Consider the following 14868-nt stretch of genomic DNA (forward strand, 5'->3'; position numbering starts at 1 on the left):
TATTTTAATCATGTAAAGCACTTTGCATTGTCTTTGGACTGAATTGTGCTATATAAATAAATTTGCCTTACCTTGCCTTTAAAAAAATGATTTTGGTGCATAAAAATAAATCAATATATTTACAAGACTATGAAAAACAGTGCTGATAACAGCAGGGATGTACACAACTTTCTGAGTTTTTTGGGAGCAGTGAAGGTTGTCAAGTCCTACAGCTGCTGGCAGGAGGGATCTGCGCTAACACTCCTCTGTGCAGTTAACAGTCTGTCACTGGAGGAGGTCAGCTCTCCAACTCTAAAACAGCTTCATGCACAGGGTGGAGACACTGTCCAACAGCTGTGAGTCAGTCTGTCTCCTGTACTGAGTCAAAGGGGCATCTTAGGACAGAGCCAGCCTTCCTGACGAGCTTGTCTAACTGCTTCCTTTCAGCTGGAGATGAGCTGCTCCTCCGATAAAACTACACCATAGAAGATGGATGATGTAACCACGGAGTCAAGGTCTTCAGAAGCGGCCCTGCACTCCAAAGGATCCCAGTCTAGGAGAAGTCTGCAGCGTAGAGGGTGAACAGAAAGGAGCCAGCGCAGTTCCCTGCAGCCTGGTGTCCTCCCATCTTATGCGCCATATGATGGTTATCCTCAAACATTTAGAATGCATTTATATATACCGTTGGACTCAACATTATAAATTATAATATTGATAAGCGACGACATATTCAATTACTCACTATTAATTTCACATATGTGTGTAATCAATTTGTAACGCGTGCCATATTAAATGGAAAATGTTTAAAGGGTCTTTCATATGTGTTACAAATGGTCTTTACGTACTATGCAAGGACAAAAACAATCTGTTCTTTTACACTATGTGGCAAGAACCAGAAAAAAAAATTGTTATATCTGGTCAGGACCAAATAGGTCCCACCCTCGAAGAACAAGAGGAAACCTTTGGACAGTTTCTCAAGTTCCAACAAAAAAAAAAAAAAAAGCTTCTCAGGTTGACACTGAGTTGGCGGTTCACCATCCGGCGAGACGATGACCTCAAACATAGAGCCAGGGCTATAATGTAATGGTTTGGAGCAAAGCACATTTGTGTGTTACAATGGTGGACCAAATTTCTTGAAAAACGTTGCTCAGAGATGCTCTTCATGCAGTCTAAGCGGTTTTACAGAGAATGGAAAGATGTCAATGTTCTAACTGTGCAGCCAGGGTAGAGAAACATCCCGGAACTGCTATTGTGACAAAAGGTGGTTCTAGCAACCAGTAGGAAAAGTCTTGAATCAGGGATTAACTGCAAATGAAAGGCATACTTTTCTGATTTTTCTTTGTCTTCCAATTTAAACTATTACTCATCATTTCATGTTGGTCTATCACATAAAATGAGAATAAAATACATTTGGGTGTGGTTGTTATCTGTCAGAATGTGGTCAGGTTTCTTTTGCAAAACGCCACAGATAACCAAGTGCAATTTTTGATATGGTTCATTTGTTGGACCCTCTATTTCTTAATCACAGCAGTATTATCTTATACTGAAAAGTTTAAGAAATGCTTGTATTCAGAGTGAAAAACTGAATCCTGTAAATAAAAACCTGTAATATTTCTCCCTGCTCTTTTAATTTCTGATAAAAAAGTCTAACTAAACCACTTCTTAAATTTATCCTCCTCGAACAGATCAGTTTCTGAGGAATTTTGATCAGTCACACCTTTTGTTTGTGCCAATTTTTGACAAACAAGCTCTTTCCTCTCCAGTCACTCTAACACGGGAAAGACATGAGAGCGTACCACTCGAGTAAAGCACCCATTTTTCCCCCATTTGTTGGGAAACGGCTAAGAGAAATAAATCTGAGCTGTACTGTGCAAAAACTGCACTGCATTTATGCTGACTCATCAAGTTTCATGCTGCCGTGTCACATGACAGGCTGAAGTATAAAGGTCTTCCTCAATCATGTGAATAATCCATAAAAGATTAAGCTTTGACACAACTTGTATTCTTGATTTTGGAACATAAAACTGGAACAAATACAAGACCATCTGCTTCAAGTTCACATACTAGTTCTTTTATTTCTTTCCTCAGATGGCACCGTCTTTAAAGAGAGGCATGATTGTCAGACATGTGGAAAGACGTCGTTGTGCAGGACTCTGACAAAACACTGCTACTAACAACACAACACACGTGCTTTAAGCTGACAAAACATGTCATTTTTCTCTGACACACACACTGTTAAAACCTGCGGGGAGCACTTAATGCTTTAGTGCCAGGATCACCAGGATTAATACAAAGTGCAGTGGTTCCCAACACGTCGAACTAACCATCCACTGGAGATCACAATGTGTAAGACATAATGGCATTATCCCCCATTTGCATAAAAGTATACAGTTGCAAATAGATTCCTGCTGATAAGGTGGTTATTTTAAAGAAAAATCTGCGAGGTATGTGTTAAAATCTTTTGAAAAAAGAATCACAATAAACCTGAATAAACTGATTAATAAGACAATAAACCCACTTTAGTTTGATTTCTAACCTATTATTCCATCATAATCATAGTAAACGAAAAGGAAAGAAGCTGATCATTAACGAGGACAAGTGAAGGTCGGTGTTTGATCGTCGTCGTTCTCACATCTGATTTTACTGATCGTCTGTTATTCATCCACATCAAATTTAATCAAACACCAGTTTAAAATGTTTCAGCTTGCTGGACGAGCTTCAACGGTTGGGCCTCTAGGCGGCGGCTCCGAGGTGGAGGAGTGAACCGTTTGCTGGTCTACACCAGTCTTCGTCTCTTGCAGTCCCGCTCCATCTGGTCTTCACACTTGTTGGATGGAGCTCCCAGAGGAGACACCTGGTTCAGCATGGAGTCGTCCGATGCCTGGCCGAACAGCGCCATGAGCAGAGCGACACCGAACCCGGTGGCACGCTCACCCTGCGAAAAAACAAAAACAGTTAAACACTGAGGTCTGGTCTTCATTTGAAGGTCATTTCCCTGGTTTATTTCAGGACCGAAATGCCTCGTCAAGCCTGTAAACCAGCTCTGATTACAGAGAAAGTGGCTGTGAGCTCCGTTTCTTTACGAGCTGAGCGAGAGAAAAGACCTGCAGGAATATTACGAGGCTGCAGAATAAGAGCTGTGGTCACTGGGTTTCTGAAAAGTAAAAAAACTGCCTCAACAATGGAAGCAACAACAAGGTCTTTACAAATGTTCTATACATTTTAATATATGCAAACTGTTGATCTCTGGAAAAAACAAAAACACAACTCCAAAATGTTTAGTTTACCATTTAAAGTGTGATCATTTGTTTTATTACATATAACTCAGAATTTCCAGGCCTCAAATCATGCAAAGACAGGTTTATATTCATTTTTATTATTATATTCATATTACTAACTTAGGAAGACCTAATAAGACAAAATTAAGTAGAATGATCCTGATTTTCTACCCTGATGGCTTCAGGCGATCACCTCGTTACCCTTTAAAGCCTGATACATGTAATTGTGAGGAAACCTCACAATTAAAAAAAATTAAAGCTTTTTTGGTTTCTTTGATAAAATAAAAAGTCCAGCTTTCAAATTTTCTTTGTATTATAATTGATACGTTAGACCAAAAATACATTTTCCTCATGTATTCTGCATATTTATCTAGGGATAAAGATGGCTGCTTGTTTTGGGGCTCAACAGATGCAAGAATAAAATGACAATCATACATGTAGGGAGGCAGATTTTAGGAAATGTATAGTAGTCTTTTCATCTCAAAGATCTAACAGTTGAAATCCAGCATTTTAAGCACAGAAAGCCAACATGTTTAGCCTGGCTTGTTCCTCTGAAGCATAAAGACAGCAGCTACGTTGGAACTTGTCCTCCAGTTTAAATGATTTGTCAGCTAGTTTTATTACACAGCTAGGATGTTAAGCCAGTATCGACACAAAAAGGGATTTCTACTTTTTCTACTTTACTTTCTACTTTATAGACCAATAATGTTAGAAATCAACTGTTTTAAACTACAAACGGTCGATAAAAAAAAGAACAAAAAGAAAGAAAAACAGAATGAGGTTGGTGGATGAAATGCCAAAATTTCCCACCATTTAATGCACTCTACCTATAATCATTTAAATTATGAAATGTTCCAGTTTACCATGTTTTGGGTCAAACAGTAATCACTGGCAGACATGAAAACATAGTTTTGGTTGAACTTTATGATCTACTTCAAAGTCCCAATGATCACCTGTTAGGCCTCAGGATAAATATGCGAGTGCCAACTAATCGGACGTAGCTGCAGTAAATAAAGCTGACAGGTACTAACCGCGTGAACCGGAGAAGCGATGTCGACATGGACCCAGACACCGGGCCAATCGAAGCCCAAATGGGAACCGATGAAGAGGCCAGCACAGGAGCTCTGGGCATTCTCACGGTCCTGAAAAACAAAGTGATTAAAAAAGAATTAACTCTGCAACTAATTCTAAATAAACTATAGCATCTGTCACTTTAAACTTTTCACTTCAAGATTAACACAGAAACCAGTAAAAGGTTCTGCAAAATTCTCCAAGTTTTACAACTTTTTGGAGAGCTTCATTTCTTTAACTGGAATTAGAAACGCTCGCGAGATGCACAAGACATCTGCACTCCATTAAAAAATTACAAAAATGAGGAAAGACATGTTTGCATCCTGCAGTTGTAACATCCCCAAAGCTATCGGACAGAGACGCAGAAATCTGCTGGTGACAGGAAATTAGTAACTTCTAGCTCAATCTGCTTAAACAGAGACTGGCTGGTTAGAATCTCAAAAATCCCATCTTTTTCTGGTCAGTGAACATGCTCTATTAAGTGCTACATTTAAGGCCTTAATAAGTATTTGTGAGACTACTGCAGAAAATTGCAACAATATTTCCTGTCTCTTTTCCTTTTTTAACATTACACAACATCATCACCACTTTCTGCAAGCTGCAGAGTCTCAAACACTAAAACTACTCCTCAGGTGTGGACATTAAGGAGACTTACAGAGTTTATCTAACTGGACAGATGTATTATCGATATGCAGATCATTAATGCAATGATTACAATGCACAAAGAACATTAAATCCTACCAAATGTTGCGTCCTACTGACAAAAATGCTCCTATGTGGACACCGTTACTGACTGAAGGCGACTCAGAAGTTACCCGTATCCCCATAGAGGTAGTGACGTCTCAGACTCAGAAGAACCACAAGAGGCAGTTTTCACATTATTTAATTTGTGAAATAAAAACTATCCAAACCAGCTCTACGAGAAAAATTATTTAGTAGTCTTGTTAAATTATAAATGAACTGAATACCCAGACTTGATCACTGCCAGACATGTAGAATAAAGAAATGACCTGATCCCGTCTGACAACATGAAGTAGGCGAAGACATTTCAAAATAAACAAATACCCAGTTTCTGATGCTGTTATTTTGGGCGTGGCAGGCTGGTAAGTCTGGGAACCCATGCTCTAAGGCATTAAATATCTCGGAGTTTGACACTTACAGCCACAGAGTTTTTCATGTCGGCCACAGCCGAGGTGAACTCGCTGAAGTGCAGCTCAGGACAGTAAACCAGAGGGTGGGCGAGATCGCCGCTGCTGCGACCTGCGCGCACACACGCCACCTCCCACTGCTCGCTGTTGGTCATGACGGCTGCGTGGTACTTCCCTGTGGAAATTCCCTGAACGGAAGAGCAAAAGAGTGGCCGTAAATACAAAAGACAACACCTGCACGGTGTTTGCCTGCGTGGGTTCAAACAAAGAAGCACCTGAGCCCCCGTTAGAGTGGCCATGTCCAGAATAATGTCGGCAGACAGATCTTTGCAGGCGTACACCACTCCATCCGCCAGCACCAGCCTGCCCTCTGCGTCGGTGTTGTTGATCTCTACCGTCCTTCAGACGAAACAAAAACACACCTTTAAAAAGAGTCGTCACCCGGAAATCAGACTTTTTTTTATGTTAAAACTTGTCTGTTAGTGTTGGGCCTTAGTTTAAAAAAAAAAATCTCCTAAAATGACTGAACATTAAAGGCATACTATGCAACATTTTTCAGTTAATTAATGTGTTCCATACCGTTTTGGATGCTTAAATGAGTCATTTCAGGTTAAACAAAGGTTTTCTCGGCCGCCCTGGTGGTCTGTGGGGGAAATACCGCACTTGCAATTGCAAGAGCTCACGGCCCGCACACAGGTTCAGAAGTCTCGCTTTACGGCGAGAACTCCATGTGTTTTTGCCCTGCCATTCACTATATGCACCGCGAAAGCAACAACAAAGAACCGCGTGTTAACGTCAAATAAACATGCAAGCATATCGAGTTTTATTATTATTAATATATATTTTCTTTTATGTTGGCGAGACGCTACCGCGGCGGCTCGCCAACATAAAAAAAAAAAATTATAATAATAATAATAATAATAATAATAACAAAACTGGCGAGGCGGCCGCGGCGGCAGCCTCACCAAGATAGCACTGCGGGAAGCTTGATGTTCATACTTTCACTGTGTTTAGTCATCGTTTGTACTGCCGTTTTTTCCACTTTTCGTTGCCGTTCGCCTGTCTGCTAAGCTCAAAACAATCGCGCCCTGGCTTGATGGAGAAACCAGAACAGCTGAGCATCTTGACGACAGTGCACTTTTACTTTCGCCCTCTGGGGGGAGCCTCGCTGGAAAAATCAACCCCGGTTGCATAGTATACCTTTAACTTCCACCACCATTTTCAGAAGGACAGCATATGTGAAATACTAGGTTATGACTCCTTTAAACAGCTTACACATGGTTAGATACATGTTGGGCGTGGAGAACGATATTAGATACAACCGTAGTGCTATCATCCAGGAGAAATCTCATCTAGCTATCCGGATACACTTTATCGTTCAAACGAGTCTCACTTTCCAGAGTAGAGGGTGTGGATGTCATCGGGACGAGTGGCTGTGGGTCCCACTGAGTTCTCGGCGAGACAGAACACCGCGTGGAGGTTGTCCTTGAAGCCCTGAGGGCGACAACGAGGAGAAGCCGATTGAAAACAAAGCAGCGGGTTAAAAAAAAAACAGCTAACATGAAAGTCAGCAGCTGCCTCACCTGTTTGATGGTGGCCTTGAAAGCTCCCAATATGGCAGCAGCTCCCCCACAGTCTCTCTTCATCCCGGGCATTGTGGTCTAATAAGAATTACACAAACAGAGACATGCATCTTTATTTTACTTTTACAAACATAGGAAACTACTACTAACTACTAGGGCTGAACGATTTTGCAAAATAATCTAATTGCGATTTTTTTTTCTTAATATTGCGATTTTTTTCCCCCAGTTTAATTCATCATGTCTTTTTAAACATATACACACAACAAATCAATTTGTTTCCTCGCTGTGCGGATTAATTGCTAAAAGACCCGCAGCATCTAAACTCAGAGCAGAAATTATTGCGTTCTGCCTACAATATATTTCAACCAAAATTGCAATTTTGACTTTTCTCTGCATTAACCACAAGCAACAAAAATGTTCTCTAAAAAAAAGATGTTTGTAAAGAAGGACTATTTAAAACAAGAACTTTTAATGTTTCTATTAATCAGAATATTATTCAAGAGAACAGCTTTTAATTGAATGGACATTGATCCTTGTTGGACATAAAATTTAACCAGTCAACGTATTAAACTGGTTGACCTGTACTTAATGCTATGTATGATTATATAAACTCTAAAACAAGTAATAAAATTAGATTATCTCACTGCTGCAACTGTCTACCCTTCCATGTGGAGGCAAACCCACTTTAAACATTTTACTGACACCTAATGGACGCGTCTGATTCACTAATTGTTACATAGCCAAAAATTGCAGACCTCTGCGATTTGGAAATTGTTTTGTTTTTTTTTTAAATCGCGGTTATATTGAAAATGCGATTAATTGTTCAGCCCTACTAACTAGGCAGTTAATCCATCTTTAAAATGGATTAGAAAATCTCTGAAAAACAATAAAGTATGCAAAAAAAGGCAGCCACTCAAGCTTAGTCAGAATAATATGAATGTTTATTGAACATCTACGAGTCAGCTGATATTTGGTCCTGATCAGAGTGCCTGCTTCCACCCACACAGATGCGGCGCTCACCTTTCCCTTGATGCTGAGTCCACCGGTGTCGTACACGATGCCTTTGCCCACCCATGCGATGGTCTGCGTCGCCCCGTCAGGAGTGTGGCTCAGCACAGCTAATGCAGGAGGATGCTCTGCTGCCTTTCCAACACCGTGAATACCTGAGAGATCGGAGGAAAACAAAAAACAGATAAATAACTGTGTTACTAAGGATGAGATAATCCAACAAAGTGGCAGAAACTCACAGATTATGAATATTCTGCCCCTTAACCATGATGCAGATGCCCCACAGCAGGGTTCCCATTCGTCTTTAATGATTGGATTTCACGCTTTGAGACTCATATAACCTGTGTTCTGAATTTAATTTTTCTCTCTATTAAGGGCAATAAATGACAAAAACAAATGGACTGACTGATAAATGGAAAAACAGAGAGATGGACAAACTGAAGGACAGATGGATACATGATGATGGGTTGGGGAATAAAATCTGTACTATTAAGCAAACTCATCCTAAAGGGTAAATATTTAAATGTGACCATATTCCAGACTTTGAAACTAGGCAGAAACGTTGCGAAACCCAGCTGCTGCTCTGTCAGGGTCCTTTCTGGAGGCTCTGCTGAAACATTTGCTGCTTTCGTTGTTTTCATGGTTTTGTGGAGATAAAATATTAATATCAACACATCTAACAAGCTTATTCCCAACATGCTCTACTGGAAACAGTATATAATAAAGCAAGCACGCTGGATGCATCTCACTCACAGTTGCTCAGTAAAGTTTACTAGCGCTATATTTACTTATTTAGTATGTTTATAAGAGTTATGACTCTTGATAAATAGGCAACGCTTCATTAGGTTTCATTAAGAGCTCAAGTGTGCAGTTTCAATCAAGAGTCCATCTAATTGGGCGAACAAACATATTACCAAGTAGGGTTGACAAAATAATTTTTTTTTATATAAAATTAATTATTCAAAGATACTAAATTCCATCAAATTTGATATAAACTGGCCCATTTATGCCAGCTGTGCTGCATTAACAGATACATCCTCCCTGCTGTATCTGCTAAAGTGAAGTACACATCATGAGCTAACGCTAGCTGTTTAAGCATATTAAAACGTACCTGTATGCGTATCAATATCAAACAGACGAATGGAAGTACACAGTGACACTAAAGATAAGCAATTATAATAAAATGAAATAAACTAATTAAATTGCACAACTAAATCAAAGGTATATACTTCCATACAGGATATAAACACTTGTACTAAAGGCTTATCTAGTCCAGGGGTTCTCAAACTTTTCGTGGCCAGGGACCGCTTAGCAGCGTTAACATTTTTCCAAGGACCCCTTCAGATTCCTCCTGCTGATAGTATTTTTAAACAGCATTTTGTACTGTTAAATACATTAGGAATTATGAATGTTTTTAAAAATCTATATAAATACACCTTATATTAGAGATTTAGTGCAGACTAGATCCTCATTCTCAATAAAGCCAAAGTCGATGTAACTGTTGTCATACTTCCTAATTTTAGCTGATTTGGCTTTTACCCTACTTGATGAAGTGGATGGAGTTAAATATTTGCCTATTGTGTTACTCAGCTGAACCCCGACACATCCTCAGCAGTGCCTCGTCAGACCCGACAACATGCGTTTCACGGACCCCCAACCCGGGGGCCCCAGATTGAGGGGATCTGTTCTAGTCTGCTGTTTAGCCAAGCAGAGAAGTGAGACTTTTAAATGATACATGTTTTCCAAACTATTGGTTTTGCCCTAATTAAGTTAAAACATTGTCATATATTATTAATTTGTTTTGCTCTGGTCTAGAAAGAACCATGTCTGGCAACCCAATTCCCATTAAGCCAAAAATGAACGGATGGTATCTTGAGATATAATGGCCCTCTATGTCTTATTATCCGCAGCAGGGAAAGTAACAAAGGAAACTTTACTAAAGTACAGAAAACAACAGACAGCATGCAGATGCAGTACCTCCAAAACCTCTTTGTTTCAGTTCCTCTCCACGAATGATGACCGGAGTAATTCCTAGTTCACTTCCCACAGCCTTTATTTCCTGTTAAACAAACAAAAACACTTGCTACAGTGATGTTGTTCAAACTTATCAGAATGAGAGAGCGATCACTGAAAGGCTTTTGGGAAACCGTATTTTTGAACATCTTGGGAAACTGTCATGGGGTGAAATAGGAACTACAGTTCCCCAAACATGACCACTCACGTCTAAGAAGTGGTCCGTGTTCATCTCATTGCATGGAGTGTCCACAATGCGAGCTGCCAGCCGCACACCATCGGCAGCATTGGAGAGACACTAAAATGTGCAAAAAAAAACAAACACTAGTTAGAAAAAAAAAACACTAAAACATGAAATTCTGTGACTAAGAGGGGAAACTAAACAAAGCAGTACCCCAAGTTCTGCTTCATCTAGACTGCTGTCACCACCGATGAGCACAAACTCCACAGTCACGTGTTTTTTCTCAGTCCTGCGAGAGGATGCGGAGCGGCGGGTGAAGAGGGGGAACGCCCTGGCGATGGCGCAAGCAGAGGCGAACACGTCTGAACGCTCACACACCACCTGCAGAGGGTAAAACACGTGCGTTAGCTGCTTAATAACTAAGGATGGTGACCAGAATTTGAGTATCAGAGAAAGAGGCACAGAGGAATCATCCCTGTTTAGTAAATTAAGGTTGAGTGTGACATTTTGACAAGGATAGATAAGACTCTGGTGAGGATGCTGACCACTATGCAGCGGTTGTTCCCTCCAGGGAGGCAGGAGCGGATCAGGCGGGACAGGAAGTGGACGGAGGCCGGGCTGTTGTGCCTGCTGACTCGTGAAGGAAGAGCGGCCACCACGGCTTGGTTCAGGTACAGGGGGCAGCTGTCCGTGGGGTTGGGGTTCAAAGCACTGAGTGCTGCCTGCCAGGTCTGAGAAAAAACAAAAAAACAAAAAAAAAAACAAGATGAAACTCATGGTTCTCTGTAAAGAAACTAAAGCTTATTTGTTGTGTTTTATAGAGGTAAAAAACAACAACAAATAATCATGTGATTGTAATTCACTGGTGTACTTACATATTGCAGGTTTATAATTTCCATCAGTTATATTTACATTTTGTCAATTAGGACGATTTAGGGTGAAAATCCATGTATCAAATTTCAGACAGAAATAAGTCAGCAGAGATCTGATTGGTTTAAGTGTAAAAAGACATTTGAACAACCGTCTACACAGATAAACAATTACCATATTTTCCTGACTTTAAGTCTAACCTTTTTTCATGGTTTGGCTGATCCTGCGACTTATAGCCAGGTGCGACTTATATATCAATTTTAAATGTTAATTCATATTGACCAACATGAACCAAGAAGTAAACATTACCGTCTATAGCCACAAGAGGGCAATGTAGGCTTCTGAAAACTATATGTTGCTCTTGTACCACTTAAAAATTAATTGAAACATTACCTTATAGACAACAAAGACTGAACACGTTTGTATGTTGTTTCGCTGTTTTAGTCTGCATTCACGTAGCAGAGCGTTGGGTGGAGCAGCTTGAAGGGCGCAGACCGCCGTGAAGCTAATAACAGCTAGCGCTAGCTACAGGTCTGATGTCCCGGCGGTTTACAACTTCGCTGATGCATGTGAACTTCATGTTGCTCTCAAACATCTGTGTCATACTGTTATCTTAGCGCGTAGCACCGTTACGCTCAGGGTCTAATTTCTGTATAATTTTCCCGGCTTAAGTTGCTGGCTGGCAATGATAATTTACCTCATTCAACATCCCAGGTATGTTCCAGGTTATCCACCTGGTTGTGGATGCAGCTTTGTAATTGAATAAGTTTGCTTACAAGATTAAATGTCCTTCTTTAGTCTTGGATTGTGGGAAATAAATTTCTAAATAAATACGTTTAGTCCGGTGCAAATTATAATCCGGTGTGACATATATGTTTTTTTTCCTCTTTATGACGCATTTTTTAACTGATGCGACTCATATTCTGGAGCGACTTATAGTCTAAAAAAAATACGGTATGCGTTTGAAGGGGCTATGACAACAAATTACATTTTTCTGAGGTTTTGGCAGTATAATATGATCTGCTGTGCACTGATGAGGCCGAGTGATTGTCTACATTGAAGGTCAAAGCACCTGCTCAAAGAGAGCTCTGTCTCCAAAGGACGAGAGAATCACAGAAGAGTGGCAGAAGCTAATTTATCAGGACTTTACTGAAGACTGTTTCCTGTGGGGGAATTCAAGTTGGGGTTTTTGAACGTGGCAAAAAAAATGTTTGTACCAACGTGGAAGGTGGCGACCACAACACTGTAATTACCCATCAGTTTATTTTATTTCTTGCATGTCCGACATCCTGCAACACAACACTTCAGCTAGCCATAATACCAGAATAACGGATTTGCAATGGAGCGCTGCACGGAGAGGAGAGAGGTGTGGATGGAGGGGGAAAGTGGTGTCGGGCGTGTTTGACCGGTTTTCCAAATCTGATTGTAGCCAATCAGAGTAAACCCTAGTTGGGTTTACTCTGATTGGCTAGAGCTGCATATCATTACCACAACCAATCCTTTTACTGAGGAGGAACATTTGGCCTGACGTACAACAAGCTGACCTTAACGAAATTCTTTAGAGAAGTTACATATGCCGCAATATCAACTACATGAAATGGTTTATACAGTGATGTCATGCCACCTTTAAATAAATCCAAGGCCTGTCATTACCAGGGTAAAATAAGGGCACCAGAGTAAAGTAACAGCGACATTGGTTACTCATGGTTTCCGCTAAATGTAGTTGATCGTGGCACACAGCCACGGCAAAATAAAAGCCGCCAAACCTTCAGAATTACGTTGTTTTTTTTTAAATATATGGCAAAACAATGTAAAGCATATGAGATATATTCACCCTATACTATGTATAGCTTATATTTATGCACTTACACTAACCACAATCTGATATTGAAATGAATGTAAATATCATGAAACGTTAAAATATTATTTATTTTAAAAATAAATAATATTAATAAAAAAAAAAATCGCAGCCTGCTCCTTCCTGTTTGGCTGCGAAACTGGCTAGTGGCTACTGAGCAGTGCACTGCTCTCAGGAGGGAAAGAAAACTAGAGATGACAGTCCAGTCCAATTTAGCATCTTCGTTGTCATATTTAGCGACTTTTCAGACCCTCCTAGCAATTTTCTTTCAAAAAGCGACTAGCAACAAGCGACTTTTATGTTTTAATGGCGACTTTACCTAACGCACCGGTCTTTCTGGAATCACTGTATTGAGGCAGCAGTGAGAGCCAGAGCTGCCACGAGAGTTCGCATTGATATACTTTTTAAAGTAGTCTTTTTTTTTTGTCTCCTAAACTGTTGCACTACAATAATCCCCTGAATTTGATTCTCACACAAAGCTTTCACTCACTCAATCACCACGTTGACTTTGTGTGCCTCTGTGTTCTTGATACATTTCTTTATGTCATTTTATGTAAGGTGGATTCATACAATGTATTAAAATGCATAAATAATTTTGAAAAGTTCCAAACATACTTACCGGTAATCTATTTTTAAGAACTTTTTTTTTTTTTGTCTTGGCAAAAGCTTTCCTATAGCCTGGGTCACAAATGTATGAACAAATATGTAGAATAAATGACATCATCCAACTGAATCCAATTAAATCATAACGCACCACTTACAGTATTGAATAGAGACGCACCTATAGTTATCTGGACCGGCAGGTCAGTTCACACTGAGTAGGTTTGAGTAAGATTTTCAAAAAGACAGCAACCTAAACAAGCAAAAAATTATAAAAATTCCCTTAAATTGAACGTAACAATAGGGTTGATCCATTATTCCCCCTTGTAGAACAAATCTGCAAGACACAGGAAAGGCAACCAGATCCACCAAGCTGTCTGCCTCAGTCCTGCTGGAAAAACAAGATATCGGAAGACTGGATGCGCTTGTGTTTGTGTGTTGGTTGAGAGGGCAACCTAAATCTGTTAGCAGATTGTCCAATGGATAAACCAATAACTTCTCTTTTTGCTTGGATCTTAATGAAAAAATAAAACAATAATGATAATAACCCTTTATAACCAAGGAACGGGAAATGGGAATTTATCCTGTCATTTAGAACGGTCATCCCCATACAAATCCCTATTGATAAGCCATATTTAAAAAAGTATTAAACTTTACACCCACATTTTTTTGGTAATTTATAGATTGTAGAGCACCAATGAATACAGTATCATTTTAAAGCCATATTAATAACGCTAAAAAGAAAAAAAATCAACCAACATGAAAACATCCTTAAAGCTGTTCTCTTGAGGTAATTTAACATTAGATAACATCAGCGCCTGGGTAACCGAACTTAATTAACTCTAGCGTCTTAGCTAGCGTTAGCTTCAGTTAGCCTGGAGCTAACGCTAGCTAACACCCGGCTGTAGCATTCCCTTCACCTCTTTGCTAACGACGGGCTGCAGTTTTCCTTTGATGTGGCTCCAGCTGACTTGTTGCAGGTTGCTCTGCTGGCCCAGAATCAGGACGGGCCGACTCTGAGGATCCGAGTCACCAGCAGAAACCTTGAACTCCAGCACCACGTTCGCCATTTCTGCGATTCAAGAACCACCAGCAGCCAAGAGCAGAGTTCGTTCCCTGGTGGGAAACGTTATGCTGCGTTCAAAGTCCACACCGGAAACTCTCACTCTTCAGTTGCACGCATAATAATAATAATAATAATAATAATAATAATAATAATAATAATAATAATAATAATAATAATAATAATAATAATAATAATAATCGGATTTTCTTGGTG

General features: G+C 39.9%; 1 protein-coding gene across 1 annotated transcript; it reads right to left on the reverse strand.

Moving 5' to 3' along the window:
• Window positions 1–2028: 2028 nt before the first annotated feature.
• Window positions 2029–14733, reverse strand: npepl1 (aminopeptidase like 1). Its single transcript, XM_036151998.1, has 12 exons — window positions 14510–14733; window positions 10807–10992; window positions 10475–10642; window positions 10289–10378; window positions 10045–10126; window positions 8080–8222; window positions 7060–7137; window positions 6870–6970; window positions 5752–5875; window positions 5488–5664; window positions 4289–4399; window positions 2029–2914 (listed from the first exon to the last, which is right to left on the reverse strand). Exons 1-12 carry the CDS (start codon window positions 14657–14659, stop codon window positions 2756–2758), a joined length of 1569 nt encoding a protein of 522 aa, XP_036007891.1. The 5' UTR covers window positions 14660–14733; the 3' UTR covers window positions 2029–2755.
• Between the last annotated feature and the right edge of the window lie 135 nt (window positions 14734–14868).

Source organism: Fundulus heteroclitus, chromosome 20, assembly GCF_011125445.2.
Source record: "Fundulus heteroclitus isolate FHET01 chromosome 20, MU-UCD_Fhet_4.1, whole genome shotgun sequence".
Taxonomy (NCBI): domain Eukaryota; kingdom Metazoa; phylum Chordata; class Actinopteri; order Cyprinodontiformes; family Fundulidae; genus Fundulus; species Fundulus heteroclitus.

Excerpts from the sequence above, each read along its gene's own strand:
- npepl1 (XM_036151998.1), bottom strand. The coding sequence starts at position 14,659 with ATGGCGAACGTGGTGCTGGAGTTCAAGGTTTCTGCTGGTGACTCGGAT. Across the intron at positions 10,993-14,509 it reads AGCCCGTCGTTAGCAAAGAG|ACCTGGCAGGCAGCACTCAG; the intron begins GTGAAGGGAATG and ends GTTTTTTCTCAG. Across the intron at positions 7,138-8,079 it reads GACTCAGCATCAAGGGAAAG|ACCACAATGCCCGGGATGAA; the intron begins GTGAGCGCCGCA and ends AATTCTTATTAG.